Below are 23,249 nucleotides of genomic sequence, written 5' to 3'. Positions count from 1 at the left end.
AGACATAGCGTTTTCCTTGATGGCCAAAAAGCTACATTTTATCTTATCTGACTACACAAGTCAGAGTTAGTTATTAAAGTCCATCTTTAATTATATGAGCTCTATCACAACCCTGTGACTCTCAGATCAATTCAGTGTCTATCATTGAATTCTCTGAGAGCCCCTTACACATTGCAACTGAGATCCTTTAATAGCAAAGAACACACGTAGTCAGACAGCATAGACATAATAAATTGTTCAGCTTTGTCTCCTTAATTAAACCCAGAAGCATAAACCAATCCTCCATATCAACAGGCATATATCAAATTGTCATTTAGATACAACCAATTCTAAATACAACCAATCCTGGACAAGCTCACGGAGAGGAGAGTGAGGCTATAGGTTAAGATAAGATGGAGCACGAGAATGATTCCAGACACTGCCATCCTCCTCTCCCCGATGGGAAAAGTAGGGAGTGACTGGCACACAGACACAGTGGAGCAAAAGAGCAAAATATATGTTTACACATGATGACACCTTGACCTCTCCCCTCTCTGCGGCCCATGCAACTTAGTCTTGATATAGAACAGATAACTGCCAATGGCCACCACTATAGTACAACAAAATACATTCTTATGAGAAATAACTCATAAGCATATGATGAATATAAAACATCTTACCTATGTTACCAACCAATTCTGATTATTCCCCAACAAGCCTAATTACTGTAACTAAACGGTCATGTGGAATTTGACTGCCATCATGACTCATGACTAACTCAACACTTTGTTTTAACACCCTAGTTTTTGCCTGACAGCCCCTCCCAGTGTACGGGGGGGGGGGGGGGGGGGGGTTAAATACTGCTGTTTTATACATAGCCGTGTTTGTGCGTGCATGTATGTGGTCTACATACCCTAATGTTTTCCTGTCAGTGCAGTTCTCTCTCTCTCTGTGGTGTAGAGTACGGGCAGGAAAAAGGATCTGTCGTAGCGGCCTTATCGCTAACTCAATCACACACACCGATGACAGAAATCAATCTGAAAGTGCACACACACACACCACACACACACACACACACACACACACACACACACACACACAGGGTGGCAGGTAGCCTAGCGGTTCGAGCATTGAGCCAGTAACCGGAAGGTTGCTAGTTTGAATCCCCAGCCGACAAGGGGAAACATTTGTTTATGTGCCTTTAACTAACTGCTCCAGGGTCGCTTTTGATAATGGCAGAACTTGGCCGTGATCACACTCTCTGAGGTTGTCTCGGGGGAGTTGCAAAAATCAAATTTCCAATCCATAAATGCATATAATACACTCGTGTGAAATAGGACAAATGTAAGCACCCACCAAATTATTATTACACACCTAAATCAAATCAAATAAAATGTATTTATATAGCCCTTCGTACATCAGCTGATATCTCAAAGTGCTGTACAGAAACCCAGCCTAAAACCCCAAACAGCAAGCAATGCAGGTGTAGAAGCACGGTGGCTAGGAAAAACTCCCTAGAAAGGCCAAAACCTAGGAAGAAACCTAGAGAGGAACCAGACTATGTGGGGTGGCAAGTCCTCTTCTGGCTGTGCCGGGTGGAGATTATAACAGAACATGGCCAAGATGTTCAAATGTTTATAAATGACCAGCATGGTCAAATAATAATAATCACAGGCAGAACAGTTGAAACTGGAGCAGCAGCACGGCCAGGTGGACTGGGGACAGAGTAGGTCTAAGCTAATCTTGGGAAATTGCTAATTTGGAAATGGGGTGGAATTTGATCAAATGGATACCAATACTAAGAACCCACTACAGCAGCTCCTTAAAGCATTCCGCCACCCTCCCGCAAGTGTAAACCTGCGGTTGTGTATATGTGAGTGTGTTAACCTGGTTGAAAATGAAAATGTTGAAAATGTCAGTGAAGACACTTGCCAGTTGGTCAGTGCATGCTCAGAGTACACGTCCTGGTAATCCGTCTGGCCCTGCAGCCTTGTGAATGTTGACCTGTTTAAAGGTCTTACTCACATCGGCTACAGAGAGCGTGATCACACAGTCGTCCGGAACAGCTGAAGCTCTCATGCATGTTGCAGTCTTACTTGCCTCAAAGTGAGCATGGAAGTAATTTAGCTCATCTGGTAGGCTTGTGTTACTGGGTAGCTCACGGTTGTGCTTCCCTTTTGTAGTCTGTAATAGTTTGCAAGCCCTGCCACATCCGACGAGCGTCGGAGCCGGTGACGTATGATTCAATCTTAGTCCTGTATTGACGCTTTGCTTGTTTAATGGTTCGTTGGAGGGCATAGCAGGATTTCTTTTAAGCTTCCGGGTTAGAGTCCCGCTCCTTTAAAGCAGCAGATCTACCCTTTTGCTCAAACATTAAACATATTCTTCCAGTACAGGGTGAGTAATCGTTGTTCTCTAGCTCTTTTTGGTCATAGGAGACAGTGGCAGAAACTTTATGTGCAAAATAAGTTACAAATAACAACAAAAAAAAACACACTCAATAGCACAATTTTTTTAAGGGACCTAAAAAGGTCAGCCATCTCCTCCGGCGCCATTCCTTCTCCATTTTATTTATAGATATTTTCCAAACAATACAAAACATACACATCACAACATACAGACGCAGACAAACATCAACGACATCACACCTGCTCTCACCCCTTTCTCTAGTGCCTGCATTACTCTCCGCCATGTCTTTAAAACATCAACGACATCACACCTGCTCCCTATCTCTAGTGCCTGCATTACTCTCCTCCATGTCTTTAAAACATCAACGACATCACACCTGCTCTCACCCCTATCTCTAGTGCCTGCATTACTCTCCTCCATGTCTTTAAAACATCAACGACATCACACCTGCTCTCACCCCTATCTCTAGCGCCTGCATTACTCTCCTCCATGTCTTTAAAACATCAACGACATCACACCTGCTCTCACCCCTATCTCTAGCGCCTGCATTACTCTCCGCCATGTCTTTAAAACATCAACGACATCACACCTTCTCTCACCCCTATCTCTAGTGCCTGCATTACTCTCCTCCATGTCTTTAAAACATCAACGACATCACAGCTGCTCTCACCCCTATCTCTAGTGCCTGCATTACTCTCCTCCATGTCTTTAAAACATCAACGACATCACACCTGCTCTCACCCCTATCTCTAGTGCCTGCATTACTCTCCGCCATGTCTTTAAATTGCACCATTTTGTTCCTCTCCATGATTTAAGTATCTGTTTTTTTTTCAAAATAATTGACAAACGGGGTTCGTCCAACCCATCGGGTATTTCACTGCACCCTCATATGACTTCTTGAAATATGCAGTCATTTTACATTGTAATACTTCTGACAGTCAACTTTGTAAATCCGCCCATAACTTTATGACGTCATAACATTCCCAGAAAGCATGGATTATTGAGTCATTGTTAGTTTTACACTTAAGACATGACATGAATTTGTAAAAAATGTTCTCTTGTATAATAAATTATATACATTAGTTTATACTGGATTACATTTTCCTTAACTATAATTTTGTTAGTTATGTTCCAACATGCCCTTCATCTTGTGCCAATATCAGTTATTTTTAAGTCTTTAAGTTTATATTTTTCTCTAAGAGATTGTCAGTTGGATAGGCTCTCTGCCAGGTTTTGTATATTTTACCTAAAGACAACTGTGTCTTCGTCCTCCTCTGAGGAGTAAGAAATGTCAGACCAATGCGCAGCGTGGTAAGTGTTCATCCTTTTAAGAAAATGAACTGAACACTAAATACGAAGTAACAAAAGAGAACAAACGAAACAGCTCCGTCAGGTGCAACACACACTAAACAGAAAATAAACACCCACAACTAACAGTGAAACCAGGCTACCTAAATATGATTCTCAATCAGGGACAACGATTGACAGCTGCCTCTGATTGAGAACCATACCAGGCCGAACACAGAAAATCCAAAATTATAGAAAAAAGAACATAGATAACCCACCCAACTCACGCCCTGACCATACTAAAACATACCATACTAGACATAACAAAAGAACTAAGGTCAGAACGTGACAATATGAACATCCTTTTCTGACTCAAATCAGATTCCCTCAAATTCGCTCTGATGTCCAAAAGATTTAAAATCTAATTTCATTCTATGAAACCTTTAAATTCCATGTATTTTAAAATATCTACATTTGTCAGTCCAAAATGTATTTTTAATTCTGTCCTGTAAGTGCTTGCTTAAGTCGCTAATGCCTAGACACAGCTCTGTGTGTGTGTGTGTGTGTGTGTGTGTGTGTGTGAGGCTGGATGTATCTCTGGCTGAAGCTTACAGTGCCATGCTGTGTGTGTGTGTGTGTGTGTGTGTGAGGCTGGATGTATCTCTGGCTGAAGCTTACAAACTGTCAAACCCACACCTGCTTCACGAGGCCCATCAACATTTCCACCTCGTTAAGAAGATGTCTGTGTGTGGTAATGAGAGAATCCTCGTTAAGAAGATGTCAGTGTCTGTGTGTGGTAATGAGAGAATCCTCATTAAGAAGTCAGTTTCTGTGTGTGGTAATGAGAGAATCCTCGTTAAGAAGTCAGTTTCTGTGTGTGGTAATGAGAGAATCCTCGTTAAGAAGATGTCAGTGTCTGTGTGTGGTAATGAGAGAATCCTCGTTAAGGTGTAAGTGTCTGTGTGTGGTAATGGGAGAATCCTCATTAAGAAAATGTCAGTGTCTGTGTGTGGTAATGAGAGAACCCTCGTTAAGAAGATGTCAGTGTCTGTGTGTGGTAATGAGAGAATCCTCATAAAGATGTCAGTGTCTGTGTGTGGTAATGAGAGAATCCTCATTAAGATGTCAGTGTCTGTGTGTGGCAACGAGAGAATCCTCGTTAAGATGATGTCAGTGTCTGTGTGTGGTAATGAGTGAATCCTGGTTAAGAAGATGTCAGTGTCTGTGTGTGGTAATGAGAGAATCCTGGTTAAGATGTCAGTGTCTGTGTGTGGTAATGAGAGAATCCTCGTTAAGAAGATGTCAGTGTCTGGTAATGAGAGAATCCTCGTTAAGAAGATGTAAGCGTCTGTGTGTGTTAAGGAGACTAATCAAATGCAGAATGGACCATGGCACTGCTTTATGCTTTCATTAAGATGTGGATGGATGTGTCACGGTGGTTTATACTCTTGTTGTACATTGTGGTTGGTTGGGTAATGCACTTAGCCTATACTGTACCTTTGAGTGTCCTTGCACGTTCAAATGCGACCAAAAAGGATGTTCTTGACCTTCATCCCCCAAATTCAGTCTTCCTAACCCTCCCCCCTCCCCCCCTGCAGATCGTGGCGTTGGAGAGGCAGGTTTTTGACTTCCTGGGATACCAATGGGCGCCCATTCTGGCCAACTTCTTCCACATCATCATTGTCATCCTCGGCTTCTTCGGCACTATACAGTACCGACCACGCTACATTGTAGTGGTGAGTACAAACATTCACACAGGTGCACACATTACATTGGGGTGTCGTTTGTTATTTTTCCATTTATCCAAACTCCCAAGATCCCTGGCTCTCTCCCTAAACACATTGTTTGGCGTCTTAATCCTTTTTAATCCATCAGTAATTACATTTAATTAATGACTCAACTTCCATTCATTTCACACTCGAACAGAGTGTACCCTAGGGTCCACCTCAGCACGAATCCACAGGATTTAGGATTTGGTTAAATCTGAGGGGTTATGGGTGGGGGGAGTGATGGAAAGGAGGATTAGATTAGTTGAATTAGGTGTGTTAGTACTGGGCAAGAACAAAAGCCTGGCCATCTTGTATCACTCCAGACCCAAGATTGAAAAACCTAATAGAATGTCCTAGAACGTTCAAGATTGAAGCACACTAGAAGGTTGCAGATTGAAGAATACTAGAATGTTCTAGATTGAAGAGCAGTACAATGCTCTAGATTGAAGAACCCATAGCTCCCGGACAGGTTATTAATATTTTAAGTGTTATTCCACTCTGGTGTCGTTTGGAGTTAGAAGATCATTACAGGAAGTGTATTGTCTCTTTTATTCAGTTAACACGGGATGGATGAAGCTAAGTAATGATAACATTTCACATATACTGTACGTCAAAAATGTATTAGCAATGTTCACTTTGGGTGTTAATGTGGAAAGAAAATCAAAGGGCGAGGGAGAGAGGTTGGAAGGAATGGGTGAGGGAGAGAGGTTGGAAGGAATGGGTGAGGGAGAGAGATTGGAAGGAATGGGTGAGGGAGAGAGGAGAGAGATTGGAAGGAATGGGTGAGGGAGAGAGGAGAGAGAGGTTGGAAGGAATGGGTGAGGGAGAGAGGAGAGAGATTGGAAGGAATGGGTGAGGGAGAGAGGAGAGAGAGGTTGGAAGCAATGGGCGAGGGAGAGAGGAGAGAGAGTTTGGAAGGAATGGGTGAGGGAGAGAGGAGAGAGAGTTTGGAAGGAATGGGTGAGGGAGAGGAGAGAGAGATTGGAAGGAATGGGTGAGGAAGAGAGGAGAGAGAGGTTGGAAGGAATGGGTGAGAGAGAGGAGAGAGGTTGGAAGGAATGGGTGAGGGAGAGAGGAGAGAGAGGTTGGAAGGAATGGGTGAGGGAGAGAGGAGAGAGAGATTGGAAGGAATGGGTGAGGGAGAGAGGAGAGAGTTTGGAAGGAATGGGTGAGGGAGAGAGGAGAGAGAGTTTGGAAGGAATGGGTGAGGGAGAGGAGAGAGAGATTGGAAGGAATGGGTGAGGAAGAGAGGAGAGAGAGGTTGGAAGGAATGGGTGAGGAAGAGAGGAGAGAGAGGTTGGAAGGAATGGGTGAGAGAGAGGAGAGAGGTTGGAAGGAATGGGTGAGGGAGAGAGGAGAGAGAGGTTGGAAGGAATGGGTGAGGGAGAGAGGAGAGAAAGATTGGAAGGAATGGGTGAGGGAGAGAGGAGAGAGAGTTTGGAAGGAATGGGTGAGGGAGAGGAGAGAGAGATTGGAAGGAATGGGTGAGGAAGAGAGGAGAGAGAGGTTGGAAGGAATGGGTGAGAGAGAGGAGAGAGAGGTTGGAAGGAATGGGTGAGGGAGAGAGGAGAGAGAGGTTGGAAGGAATGGGTGAGGGAGAGAGGAGAGAGAGATTGGAAGGAATGGGTGAGGGAGAGAGGAGAGAGATTGGAAGGAATGGGTGAGGGAGAGGAGAGAGAGATTGGAAGGAATGGGTGAGGAAGAGAGGAGAGAGGTTGGAAGGAATGGGTGAGGAAGAGAGGAGAGAGAGGTTGGAAGGAATGGGTGAGAGAGAGGAGAGAGAGGTTGGAAGGAATGGGTGAGGGAGAGAGGAGAGAGAGATTGGAAGGAATGGGTGAGGGAGAGAGGAGAGAGAGATTGGAAGGAATGGGTGAGGGAGAGAGGAGAGAGAGGTTGGAAGGAATGGGTGAGGGAGAGAGGAGAGAGAGATTGGAAGGAATGGGTGAGGGAGAGAGGAGAGAGATTGGAAGGAATGGGTGAGGGAAGGGAAAGGGGAGAATAATCAAAGGCAAAAGAGGATAGAAGGTTGAGATGGAATAAGGAAACAATACTGGGGAAAAGGAGGGAGAGCGAAAAGCCAAGGGAGTGGAGAGAGTAACCAAAGGCAAGAGCGGATAGTGGGAAGAATACTTTCTTGGAAAAAGTATGGTTCAACAGTATGACTCAACGTCTTTAGGCTAGGATAATTAGGGCAAGTCCTCTACTGTCTCAATGAGCGTTGACATGTTCACATGGTGAAAAACATCTCCTTTGGAAGAAGTTCAGCCGTGAGTGGAAGTTTGGTTAGCAGCTTCCTGTCAGAAGACCATATTGATGGATGATTATGGATTGGATTTGAGTATCGCTTTTTCAAAGTGCTCAAAGTGTCTGTAAGGAGACAAACTATAGTTCGTTTTTTGTATAATAGACCCTTTGTAAATGTTGCAAATGTAATTCCATCCTAAGACCTGTTTATGCCCCTCCATTAAACACTCAGCTGGTTTAAAAAACAACTCCTTTAAGTCTTAATGGACTTATCGCAGCTTTGGCATGTGGGCTAGAGCGGGTAGTACACATGAATAAATAAACAGTCTAGTGCAGTGTAGAGTGTGTCCCATAACACCATTCACAGACAGAGATCTTTCATTTCATTTCCAACTTATTTTCATTTGCGATGTGTTTTTTGAAGTTTGTGTGTGTGTGTGTGTCCTGTACAGTACACAGTGTGGACAGCTCTCTGGGTGGCCTGGAATCTCTTCATCGTCTGTTTCTACCTGGATGTGGGAGGCCTGACCAAGGTAGGCGCTATTCTCTCTGACGACAGAGCAACTGTCCTCCATCTTGGATTGTATCTTCCACCATTTAAAATAGTGTGTTTCTCTGTCTGTTGTTATGTTCATGTGTTCTCTCCTTGGTGCTCGAGAGACATTGAATAAAACATGTAGTCATCCTAGAGAGGTGGGAACTAGGTGGTGGAAAATGTATTCCAAGACCTTCAGTGTCAGGGTTCAGAGAGTAGAGAGCTTAGCCCCAGGAGGATGCCCCGCTGACCCCTGCCACAAGCACACCCACCCCTTACTAAATACCCATCCCCCATACCCCCCGTACTAAATACCCATCCCACACCCCCCGTACTAAATACCCATCCCACACACCCCTCACCTAAATACCCATCCCACACACCCCTCACCTAAATACCCATCCCACACCACCCGTACTAAATACCCATCCCACACACCCCATACTAAAGACCCATCCCTCGCACCCCATACTAAATACCCATCCCACACACCCCTCACCTAAATACTCATCCCACACACCCATCACCTAAATACCCATCCCACACACCCCTCACCTAAATACCCATCCCACACCCCGTACTAAATACCCATCCCACACACCCCTCACCTAAATACCCATCCCACACACCTCTCACCTAAATACCCATCCCTCACACCCCTCACCTAAATACCCATCCCACACACCCCGTACTAAATACCCATCCCACACACCCCATACTAAATACCCATCCCACACACCCCTCACCTAAATACCCATCCCACACACCCCGTACTAAATACCCATCCCACACACCCTGTACTAAATACCCATACCACACACCCCGTACTAAATGCCCATCCCACACACCCCTCACCTAAATACCCATCCCACACACCCCTCACCTAAATACTCATCCCACACACCCCTCACCTAAATACCCATCCCACACACCCCTCACCTAAATACCCATCCCACACACCCCGTACTAAATACCCATCCCACACACCCCTCACCTAAATACCCATCCCACACCCCGTACTAAATAACCATCCCACACACCCCTCACCTAAATACCCATCCCACACACCCCTCACCTAAATACCCATCCCACACACCCCTCACCTAAATACCAATTCCACACACCCCTCACCTAAATACCCATCCCACACACCCCATACTAAATACCCATCCCACACACCCCTCACCTAAATACCCATCCCACACACCCCTTACCTAAATACCCATCCCACACACCCCTCACCTAAATACCCATCCCACACACCCCTCACCTAAATACCCATCCCACACACCCCTCACCTAAATACCCATCCCTCACACCCCATACTAAATACCCATCCCACACACCCCATACTAAATACCCATCCCACACACCCCTCACCTAAATACCCATCCCTCACACCCCATACTAAATACCCATCCCACACACCCCATACTAAATACCCATCCCACACACCCCATACTAAATACCCATCCCACACACCCCTCACCTAAATACCCATCCCTCACACCCCATACTAAATACCCATCCCACACACCCCATACTAAATACCCATCCCACACACCCCTCACCTAAATACCCATCCCACACACCCCTCACCTAAATACCCATCCCACACACCCCGTACTAAATACCCATCCCACACACCCCTCACCTAAATACCCATCCCACACACCCCTCACCTAAATACCCATCCCTCACACCCCATACTAAATACCCATCCCACACACCCCATACTAAATACCCATCCCACACACCCCTCACCTAAATACCCATCCCTCACACCCCATACTAAATACCCATCCCACACACCCCATACTAAATACCCATCCCACACACCCCATACTAAATACCCATCCCACACACCCCTCACCTAAATACCCATCCCTCACACCCCATACTAAATACCCATCCCATACACCCCATACTAAATACCCATCCCACACACCCCTCACCTAAATACCCATCCCACACACCCCATACTAAATACCCATCCCACACACCCCGTACTAAATACCCATCCCACACACCCCTCACCTAAATACCCATCCCACACCCCGTACTAAATAACCATCCCACACACCCCTCACCTAAATACCCATCCCACACACCCCTCACCTAAATACCCATCCCACACCCCGTACTAAATACCCATCCCACACACCCCTCACCTAAATACCCATCCCACACCCCGTACTAAATACCCATCCCACACACCCCTCACCTAAATACCCATCCCACACACCCCATACTAAATACCCATCCCACACACCCCTCACCTAAATACCCATCCCACACACCCCTCACCTAAATACCCATCCCACACCCCATACTAAATACCCATCCCACGCACCCCGTACTAAATACCCATCCCACACACCCCTCACCTAAATACCCATCCCACACACCACTCACCTAAATACCCATCCCACACACCACTCACCTAAATACCCATCCCACACACCCCGTACTAAATACCCATCCCACACACCCCGTACTAAATACCCATCCCACACACCCCTCACCTAAATACCCATCCCACACACCCCTCACCTAAATACCCATCCCTCACACCCCGTACTAAATACCCATCCCACACACCCCTCACCTAAATACCCATCCCTCACACCCCGTACTAAATACCCATGAAACACCCCTCACCTAAATACCCATCCCACACACCCCGTACTAAATACCCATCCCAAACACCCCATACTAAATACCCATCCCACACACACCATACTAAATACCCATCCCACACACCCCATACTAAATACCCATCCCACACACCCCGTACTAAATACCCATCCCACACACCCCGTACTAAATACCCATCCCACACACCCCTCACCTAAATACCCATCCCACACCCCGTACTAAATAACCATCCCACACACCCCTCACCTAAATACCCATCCCACACACCCCTCACCTAAATACCCATCCCACACCCCGTACTAAATACCCATCCCACACACCCCTCACCTAAATACCCATCCCACACCCCGTACTAAATACCCATCCCACACACCCCTCACCTAAATACCCATCCCACACACCCCTCACCTAAATACCCATCCCACACACCCCTCACCTAAATACCCATCCCACACACCCCTCACCTAAATACCCATCCCACACACCCCTCACCTAAATACCCATCCCTCACACCCCATACTAAATACCCATCCCACACACCCCATACTAAATACCCATACCACACACCCCTCACCTAAATACCCATCCCTCACACCCCATACTAAATACCCATCCCACACACCCCATACTAAATACCCATCCCACACACCCCATACTAAATACCCATCCCACACACCCCTCACCTAAATACCCATCCCTCACACCCCATACTAAATACCCATCCCACACACCCCATACTAAATACCCATCCCACACACCCCTCACCTAAATACCCATCCCACACACCCCTCACCTAAATACCCATCCCACACACCCCGTACTAAATACCCATCCCACACACCCCTCACCTAAATACCCATCCCACACACCCCTCACCTAAATACCCATCCCTCACACCCCATACTAAATACCCATCCCACACACCCCATACTAAATACCCATCCCACACACCCCTCACCTAAATACCCATCCCTCACACCCCATACTAAATACCCATCCCACACACCCCATACTAAATACCCATCCCACACACCCCATACTAAATACCCATCCCACACACCCCTCACCTAAATACCCATCCCTCACACCCCATACTAAATACCCATCCCATACACCCCATACTAAATACCCATCCCACACACCCCTCACCTAAATACCCATCCCACACACCCCATACTAAATACCCATCCCACACACCCCGTACTAAATACCCATCCCACACACCCCTCACCTAAATACCCATCCCACACCCCGTACTAAATAACCATCCCACACACCCCTCACCTAAATACCCATCCCACACACCCCTCACCTAAATACCCATCCCACACCCCGTACTAAATACCCATCCCACACACCCCTCACCTAAATACCCATCCCACACCCCGTACTAAATACCCATCCCACACACCCCTCACCTAAATACCCATCCCACACACCCCATACTAAATACCCATCCCACACACCCCTCACCTAAATACCCATCCCACACACCCCTCACCTAAATACCCATCCCACACCCCATACTAAATACCCATCCCACGCACCCCGTACTAAATACCCATCCCACACACCCCTCACCTAAATACCCATCCCACACACCACTCACCTAAATACCCATCCCACACACCACTCACCTAAATACCCATCCCACACACCCCGTACTAAATACCCATCCCACACACCCCGTACTAAATACCCATCCCACACACCCCTCACCTAAATACCCATCCCACACACCCCTCACCTAAATACCCATCCCTCACACCCCGTACTAAATACCCATCCCACACACCCCTCACCTAAATACCCATCCCTCACACCCCGTACTAAATACCCATGAAACACCCCTCACCTAAATACCCATCCCACACACCCCGTACTAAATACCCATCCCAAACACCCCATACTAAATACCCATCCCACACACACCATACTAAATACCCATCCCACACACCCCATACTAAATACCCATCCCACACACCCCGTACTAAATACCCATCCCACACACCCCGTACTAAATACCCATCCCACACACCCCTCACCTAAATACCCATCCCACACCCCGTACTAAATAACCATCCCACACACCCCTCACCTAAATACCCATCCCACACACCCCTCACCTAAATACCCATCCCACACCCCGTACTAAATACCCATCCCACACACCCCTCACCTAAATACCCATCCCACACCCCGTACTAAATACCCATCCCACACACCCCTCACCTAAATACCCATCCCACACACCCCTCACCTAAATACCCATCCCACACCCCATACTAAATACCCATCCCACACCCCATACTAAATACCCATCCCATGCACCCCGTACTAAATACCCATCCCACACACCCCTCACCTAAATACCCATCCCACACACCACTCACCTAAATACCCATCCCACACACCCCGTACTAAATACCCATCCCACACACCCCGTACTAAATACCCATCCCACACACCCCTCACCTAAATACCCATCCCACACACCCCTCACCTAAATACCCATCCCACAGACCCCTCACCTAAATACCCATCCCACACACCCCTCACCTAAATACCCATCCCTCACACCCCGTACTAAATACCCATCCCACACACCCCTCACCTAATACCCATCCCACACACCCCTCACCTAAATACCCATCCCTCACACCCCATACTAAATACCCATCCCACACACCCCATACTAAATACCCATCCCACACACCCCATACTAAATACCCATCCCACACACCCCTCACCTAAATACCCATCACACACACCCCTCACCTAAATACCCATCCCACACACCCCGTACTAAATACCCATCCCACACACCCCATACTAAATACCCATCCCACACACCCCATATTAAATACCCATCCCACACACCCCGTACTAAATACCCATCCCACACACCCCTCACCTAAATACCCATCCCACACCCCGTACTAAATAACCATCCCACACACCCCTCACCTAAATACCCATCCCACACACCCCTCACCTAAATACCCATCCCACACCCCGTACTAAATACCCATCCCACACACCCCTCACCTAAATACCCATCCCACACCCTGTACTAAATACCCATCCCACACACCCCTCACCTAAATACCCATCCCACACACCCCATACTAAATACCCATCCCACACACCCCTCACCTAAATACCCATCCCACACACCCCTCACCTAAATACCCATCCCACACACCCCTCACCTAAATACCCATCCCACACCCCATACTAAATACCCATCCCACGCACCCCGTACTAAATACCCATCCCACGCACCCCGTACTAAATACCCATCCCACGCACCCCGTACTAAATACCCATCCCACACACCCCTCACCTAAATACCCATCCCACACACCACTCACCTAAATACCCATCCCACACACCACTCACCTAAATACCCATCACACACACCCCGTACTAAATACCCATCCCACACACCCCGTACTAAATACCCATCCCACACACCCCTCACCTAATTACCCATCCCACACACCCCTCACCTAAATACCCATCCCACACACCCCTCACCTAAATACCCATCCCACACACCCCTCACCTAAATACCCATCCCTCACACCCCGTACTAAATACCCATCCCACACACCCCTCACCTAATACCCATCCCACACACCCCTCACCTAAAGATCCATCCCTCACACCCCATACTAAATACCCATCCCACACACCCCATACTAAATACCCATCCCACACACCCCTCACCTAAATACCCATCCCACACACCCCATACTAAATACCCATCCCACACACCCCTCACCTAAATACCCATCCCTCACACCCCGTACTAAATACCCATCCCACACACCCCTCACCTAATACCCATCCCACACACCCCTCACCTAAATATCCATCCCTCACACCCCATACTAAATACCCATCCCACACACCCCATACTAAATACCCATCCCACACACCCCTCACCTAAATACCCATCCCACACAGCCCATACTAAATACCCATCCCTCACACCCCGTACTAAATACCCATCACACACACCCATCACCTAAATACCCATCCCACACACCCCGTACTAAATACCCATCCCAAACACCCCATACTAAATACCCATCCCACACACACCATACTAAATACCCATCCCACACACACCATACTAAATACCCATCCCACACACCCCATACTAAATACCCATCCCACACACCCCGTACTAAATACCCATCCCACACACCCCTCACCTAAATACCCATCCCACACACCCCTCACCTAAATACCCATCCCACACACCCCTCACCTAAATACCCATCCCACACCCCGTACTAAATACCCATCCCACACACCCCTCACCAAAATACCCATCCCACACACCCCATACTAAATACCCATCCCACACACCCCTCACCTAAATACCCATCCCACACACCCCTCACCTAAATACCCATCCCACACCCATACTAAATACCCATCCCACGCACCCCATACTAAATACCCATCCCACACACCCCTCACCTAAATACCCATCCCACACACCCCGTACTAAATACCCATCCCACACACCCCGTACTAAATACCCATCCCACACACCCCTCACCTAAATACCCATCCCACACACCCCTCACCTAAATACCAATCCCTCACACCCCGTACTAAATACCCACCCCACACACCCCTCACCTAATACCCATCCCACACATCCCTCACCTAAATACCCATCCCTCACACCCCATACTAAATACCCATCCCACACACCCCATACTAAATACCCATCCCACACACCCCTCACCTAAATACCCATCCCACACATCCCTCACCTAAATACCCATCCCACACACCCCATACTAAATACCCATCCCACACACCCCTTACCTAAATACCCATCCCTCACACCCCGTACTAAATACCTATCCCACACACCCCTCACCTAAATACCCATCCCACACACCCCTCACCTAAATACCCATCCCACACACCCCTCACCTAAATACCCATCCCACACACCCCTCACCTAAATACCCATCCCTCACACCCCATACTAAATACCCATCCCACACACCCCTCACCTAAATACCCATCCCTCACACCCCGTACTAAATACCCATCCCACACACCCCATACTAAATACCCATACCACACACCCCTCACCTAAATACCCATCCCTCACACCCCGTACTAAATACCCATCCCACACACCCCGTATTAAATACCCATCCCCCACACCCCTCACTTAAATACCCATACCACACACCCCGTACTATATACCCATCCCACACACCCCTCACCTAAATACTCATCCCACACACCCCGTACTAAATACCCATCCCACACACCCCTCACCTAAATACCCATCCCACACACCCCGTACTAAATACCCAACCCACACACCCCTCACCTAAATACCCATCCCACACACCCGTCACCTAAACACCCATCCCACACACCCCTCACCTAAATACCCATCCCACACACCCCTCACCTAAACACCCATCCCACACACCCCTCACCTAAATACCCATCCCACACACCCCTCACCTAAATACCCATCCCACACACCCCGTACTAAATACCCATCCCACACCCCATACTAAATACCCATCCCACACCCCGTACTAAATACCCATCCCTCACACCCCTCACCTAAATATCCATCCCACACACCCGTCACCTAAACACCCATCCCACACACCCCTCACCTAAACACCCATCCCACACACCCCTCACCTAAATACCCATCCCACACACCCCTCACCTAAACACCCATCCCACACACCCCTCACCTAAATACCCATCCCACACACCCCTCACACCCCATACTAAATACCCATCCCACACACCAAATACTAAATACCCATCCCACACACCCCTCACCTAAATACCCATCCCTCACACCCCGTACTAAATCCACTTCACACACACCCCTCACCTAAATACCCATCACACACACCCCTCACCTAAATACCCATCCCACACACCCCGTACTAAATACCCATCCCAAACACCCCATACTAAATACCCATCCCACACACACCGTACTAAATACCCATCCCACACACCCCGTACTAAATACCCATCCCACACACCCCGTACTAAATACCCATCCCACACCCCGTACTAAATAACCATCACACACACCCCTCACCTAAATACCCATCCCACACACCCCTCACCTAAATACCCATCCCACACACCCCTCACACCCCATACTAAATACCCATCCCACACACCCCATACTAAATACCCATCCCACACACCCCTCACCTAAATACCCATCCCACACCCCGTACTAAATACCCATCCCACACACCCCTCACCTAAATACCCATCCCACACACCCCATACTAAATACCCATCCCACACACCCCTCACCTAAATACCCATCCCACACACCCCTCACCTAAATACCCATCCCACACACCCCTCACCTAAATACCCATCCCACACCCCATACTAAATACCCATCCCACGCACCCCGTACTAAATACCCATCCCACGCACCCCGTACTAAATACCCATCCCACACACCCCTCACCTAAATACCCATCCCACACACCACTCACCTAAATACCCATCCCACACACCACTCACCTAAATACCCATCACACACACCCCGTACTAAATACCCATCCCACACACCCCGTACTAAATACCCATCCCACACACCCCGTACTAAATACCCATCCCACACACCCCTCACCTAATTACCCATCCCACACACCCCTCACCTAAATACCCATCCCACACACCCCTCACCTAAATACCCATCCCACACACCCCTCACCTAAATACCCATCCCTCACACCCCGTACTAAATACCCATCCCACACACCCCTCACCTAATACCCATCCCACACACCCCTCACCTAAAGATCCATCCCTCACACCCCATACTAAATACCCATCCCACACACCCCATACTAAATACCCATCCCACACACCCCTCACCTAAATACCCATCCCACACACCCCATACTAAATACCCATCCCACACACCCCTCACCTAAATACCCATCCCTCACACCCCGTACTAAATACCCACCCCACACACCCCTCACCTAATACCCATCCCACACATCCCTCACCTAAATACCCATCCCTCAAACCCCATACTAAATACCCATCCCACACACCCCATACTAAATACCCATCCCACACACCCCTCACCTAAATACCCATCCCTCACACCCCGTACTAAATACCCATCCCACACACCCCTCACCTAAATACCCATCCCACACACCCCGTACTAAATACCCATCACACACGCCCAATACTAAATACCCATCCCACACACCCTTCACCTAAACACCCATCCCTCACACCCCATACTAAATACCCATCCCACACACCCCTCACCTAAATACCCATCCCACACACCCCTCACCTAAATACCCATCCCACACCCCATACTAAATACCCATCCCACGCACCCCGTACTAAATACCCATCCCACACACCCCTCACCTAAATACCCATCCCACACCCCGTACTAAATAACGATCCCACACACCCCTCACCTAAATACCCATCCCACACACCCCTCACCTAAATACCCATCCCACACACCCCTCACCTAAATACCCATCCCACACACCCCGTACTAAATACCCATCCCACACACCCCTCACCTAAATACCCATCCCACACACCCCTCACCTAAATACCCATCCCACACACCCCGTACTAAATACCCATCCCACACACCCCTCACCTAAATACCCATCCCACACACCCCATACTAAATACCCATCCCACACACCCCTCACCTAAATACCCATCCCACACACCCCTCACCTAAATACCCATCCCACACACCCCGTACTAAATACCCAACCCACACACCCCTCACCTAAACACCCATCCCACACCCCATACTAAATACCCATCCCACACCCCGTACTAAATACCCATCCCTCACACCCCTCACCTAAATATCCATCCCACACACCCGTCACCTAAATACCCATCCCACACACCCCTCACCTAAATACCCATCCCACACCCCATACTAAATACCCATCCCACACCCCGTACTAAATACCCATCCCTCACACCCCTCACCTAAATATCCATCCCACACACCCGTCACCTAAACACCCATCCCACACACCCCTCACCTAAATACCCATCCCACACACCCCTCACCTAAATACCCATCCCTCACACCCCTCACCTAAATATCCATCCCACACACCCCTCACCTAAATACCCATCCCACACACCCCTCACCTAAATACCCATCCCACACCCCATACTAAATACCCATCCCACACCCCGTACTAAATACCCATCCCTCACACCCCTCACCTAAATATCCATCCCACACACCCGTCACCTAAACACCCATCCCACACACCCCTCACCTAAATACCCATCCCACACACCCCTCACCTAAACACCCATCCCACACACCCCTCACACCCCATACTAAATACCCATCCCACACACCCCATACTAAATACCCATCCCACACACCCCTCACCTAAATACCCATCCCTCACACCCCGTACTAAATCCCCTTCACACACACCCCTCACCTAAATACCCATCCCACACACCCCGTACTAAATACCCATCCCAAACACCCCATACTAAATACCCATCCCACACACACCATACTAAATACCCATCCCACACACCCCATACTAAATACCCATCCCACACACCCCGTACTAAATACCCATCCCACACACCCCTCACCTAAATACCCATCCCACACCCCGTACTAAATAACCATCCCACACACCCCTCACCTAAATACCCATCCCACACACCCCTCACCTAAATACCCATCCCACACACCCCTCACACCCCATACTAAATACCCATCCCACACACCCCATACTAAATACCCATCCCACACACCCCTCACCTAAATACCCATCCCTCACACCCCGTACTAAATACCCATCACACACACCCCTCACCTAAATACCCATCCCACACACCCCGTACTAAATACCCATCCCAAACACCCCATACTAAATACCCATCCCACACACACCATAGTAAATACCCATCCCACACACACCATAGTAAATACCCATCCCACACACCCCATACTAAATACCCATCCCACACACCCCGTACTAAATACCCATCCCACACCCCGTACTAAATAACCATCCCACACACCCCTCACCTAAATACCCATCCCACACACCCCTCACCTAAATACCCATCCCACACCCCGTACTAAATACCCATCCCACACACCCCTCACCTAAATACCCATCCCACACCCCGTACTAAATACCCATCCCACACACCCCTCACCTAAATACCCATCCCACACACCCCATACTAAATACCCATCCCACACACCCCTCACCTAAATACCATCCCACACACCCCTCACCTAAATACCCATCCCACACCCCATACTAAATACCCATCCCACGCACCCCGTACTAAATACCCATCCCACACACCCCTCACCTAAATACCCATCCCACACACCACTCACCTAAATACCCATCCCACACACCACTCACCTAAATACCCATCCCACACACCCCGTACTAAATACCCATCCCACACACCCCGTACTAAATACCCATCCCACACACCCCTCACCTAAATACCCATCCCACACACCCCTCACCTAAATACCCATCCCACACACCCCTCACCTAAATACCCATCCCACACACCCCTCACCTAAATACCCATCCCTCACACCCCGTACTAAATACCCATCCCACACACCCCTCACCTAATACCCATCCCACACACCCCTCACCTAAATACCCATCCCCCTCACCCCATACTAAATACCCATCCCACACACCCCTCACCTAAATACCCATCCCTCACACCCCGTACTAAATACCCATCACACACACCCCTCACCTAAATACCCATCCCACACACCCCGTACTAAATACCCATCCCAAACACCCCATACTAAATACCCATCCCACACACACCATACTAAATACCCATCCCACACACCCCATACTAAATACCCATCCCACACACCCCGTACTAAATACCCATCCCACACACCCCTCACCTAAATACCCATCCCACACCCCGTACTAAATAACCATCCCACACACCCCTCACCTAAATACCCATCCCACACACCCCTCACCTAAATACCCATCCCACACACCCCTCACCTAAATACCCATCCCACACCCCATACAAAATACCCTTCCCACGCACCCCGTACTAAATACCCATCCCACACACCCCTCACCTAAATACCCATCCCACACACCACTCACCTAAATACCCATCCCACACACCACTCACCTAAATACCCATCCCACACACCCCGTACTAAATACCCATCCCACACACCCCGTACTAAATACCCATCCCACACACCCCGTACTAAATACCCATCCCACACACCCCGTACTAAATACCCATCCCACACACCCCTCACCTAAATACCCATCCCACACACCCCTCACCTAAATACCCATCCCACACACCCCTCACCTAAATACCCATCCCACACACCCCTCACCTAAATACCCATTCCTCACACCCCGTACTAAATACCCATTCCTCACACCCCATACTAAATACCCATCCCACACACCCCTCACCTAAATACCCATCCCACACACCCCTCACCTAAATACCCATCCCTCACACCCCATACTAAATACCCATCCCACACACCCCATACTAAATACCCATCCCACACACCCCTCACCTAAATACCCATCCCTCACACCCCGTACTAAATACCCATCACACACACCCCTCACCTAAATACCCATCCCACACACCCCGTACTAAATACCCATCCCACACACCCGTCACCTAAACACCCATCCCTCACACCCCATACTAAATACCTATCCCACACACCCCTCACCTAAATACCCATCCCTCACACCCCTCACCTAAATACCCATCCCACACACCCCTCACCTAAATACCCATCCCACACACCCCTCACCTAAATACCCATCCCACACACCCCTCACCTAAATACCCATCCCACACACCCCTCACCTAAATACCCATCCCACACACCCCTCACCTAAATACCCATCCCACACACCCCTCACCTAAATACCCATCCCTCACACCCCATACTAAATACCCATCCCACACACCCCATACTAAAAACCCATCCCACACACCCCTCACCTAAATACCCATCCCTCACACCCCGTACTAAATACCCATCCCACACACCCCGTACTAAATACCCATACCACACACCCCTCACCTAAATACCCATCCCTCACACCCCGTACTAAATACCCATCCCACACACCCCGTACTAAATACCCATCCCCCACACCCCTCACCTAAATACCCATCCCACACACCCCTCACCTAAATACCCATACCACACACCCCGTACTATATACCCATCACACACCCCTGACCTAAATACTCATCCCACACACCCCGTACTAAATACCCATCCCACACACCCCTCACCTAAATACCCATCCCACACACCCCGTACTAAATACCCATCCCACACACCCCTCACCTAAATACCCATCCCACACACCCCTCACCTAAATACCCATCCCACACACCCCTCACCTAAATACCCATCCCACACACCCCTCACCTAAATACCCATCCCACACCCCATACTAAATACCCATCCCTCACACCCCTCACCTAAATACCCATCCCACACACCCGTCACCTAAACACCCATCCCTCACACCCCATACTAAATACCCATCCCACACACCCCTCACCTAAATACCCATCCCTCACACCCCGTACTAAATACCTATCCCACACACCCCTCACCTAAATACCCATCCCACACACCCCTCACCTAAATACCCATCCCACACACCCCTCACCTAAATACCCATCCCACACACCCCTCACCTACATACCCATCCCACACACCCCTCACCTACATACCCATCCCACACACCCCTCACCTAAATACCCATCCCACACACCCCTCACCTAAATACCCATCCCACACACCCCTCACCTAAATACCCATTCCTCACACCCCATACTAAATACCCATCCCACACACCCCATACTAAAAACCCATCCCACACACCCCTCACCTAAATACCCATCCCTCACACCCCGTACTAAATACCCATCCCACACACCCCATACTAAATACCCATACCACACACCCCTCACCTAAATACCCATCCCTCACACCCCGTACTAAATACCCATCCCACACACCCCGTACTAAATACCCATCCCCCACACCCCTCACCTAAATACCCATCCCACACACCCCTCACCTAAATACCCATACCACACACCCCGTACTATATACCCATCCCACACACCCCTCACCTAAATACTCATCCCACACACCCCGTACTAAATACCCATCCCACACACCCCTCACCTAAATACCCATCCCACACACCCCTCACCTAAATACCCATCCCACACACCCCTCACCTAAATAC

General features: G+C 48.8%; 1 protein-coding gene across 3 annotated transcripts in view; it reads left to right on the top strand.

Moving 5' to 3' along the window:
• LOC110508383 (sodium/potassium-transporting ATPase subunit beta-1-interacting protein 3) overlaps positions 1-23,249 on the top strand; it is a 131,959-nt gene that overhangs the window by 33,238 nt on the left and 75,472 nt on the right. For all 3 annotated transcript variants that reach the window (XM_036966657.1, XM_036966655.1, XM_036966656.1), the window contains exons 2-3: positions 5,274-5,411; positions 8,141-8,221. In XM_036966657.1, coding sequence (XP_036822552.1) covers positions 5,274-5,411; positions 8,141-8,221 — 219 coding nt within the window. The remainder of the gene's footprint in view (positions 1-5,273; positions 5,412-8,140; positions 8,222-23,249) is intronic.

The sequence above is a fragment of the Oncorhynchus mykiss genome, chromosome 28, assembly GCF_013265735.2.
Source record: "Oncorhynchus mykiss isolate Arlee chromosome 28, USDA_OmykA_1.1, whole genome shotgun sequence".
Classification (NCBI taxonomy): domain Eukaryota; kingdom Metazoa; phylum Chordata; class Actinopteri; order Salmoniformes; family Salmonidae; genus Oncorhynchus; species Oncorhynchus mykiss.
This window is presented reverse-complemented; position numbering and strand designations above follow the sequence as displayed.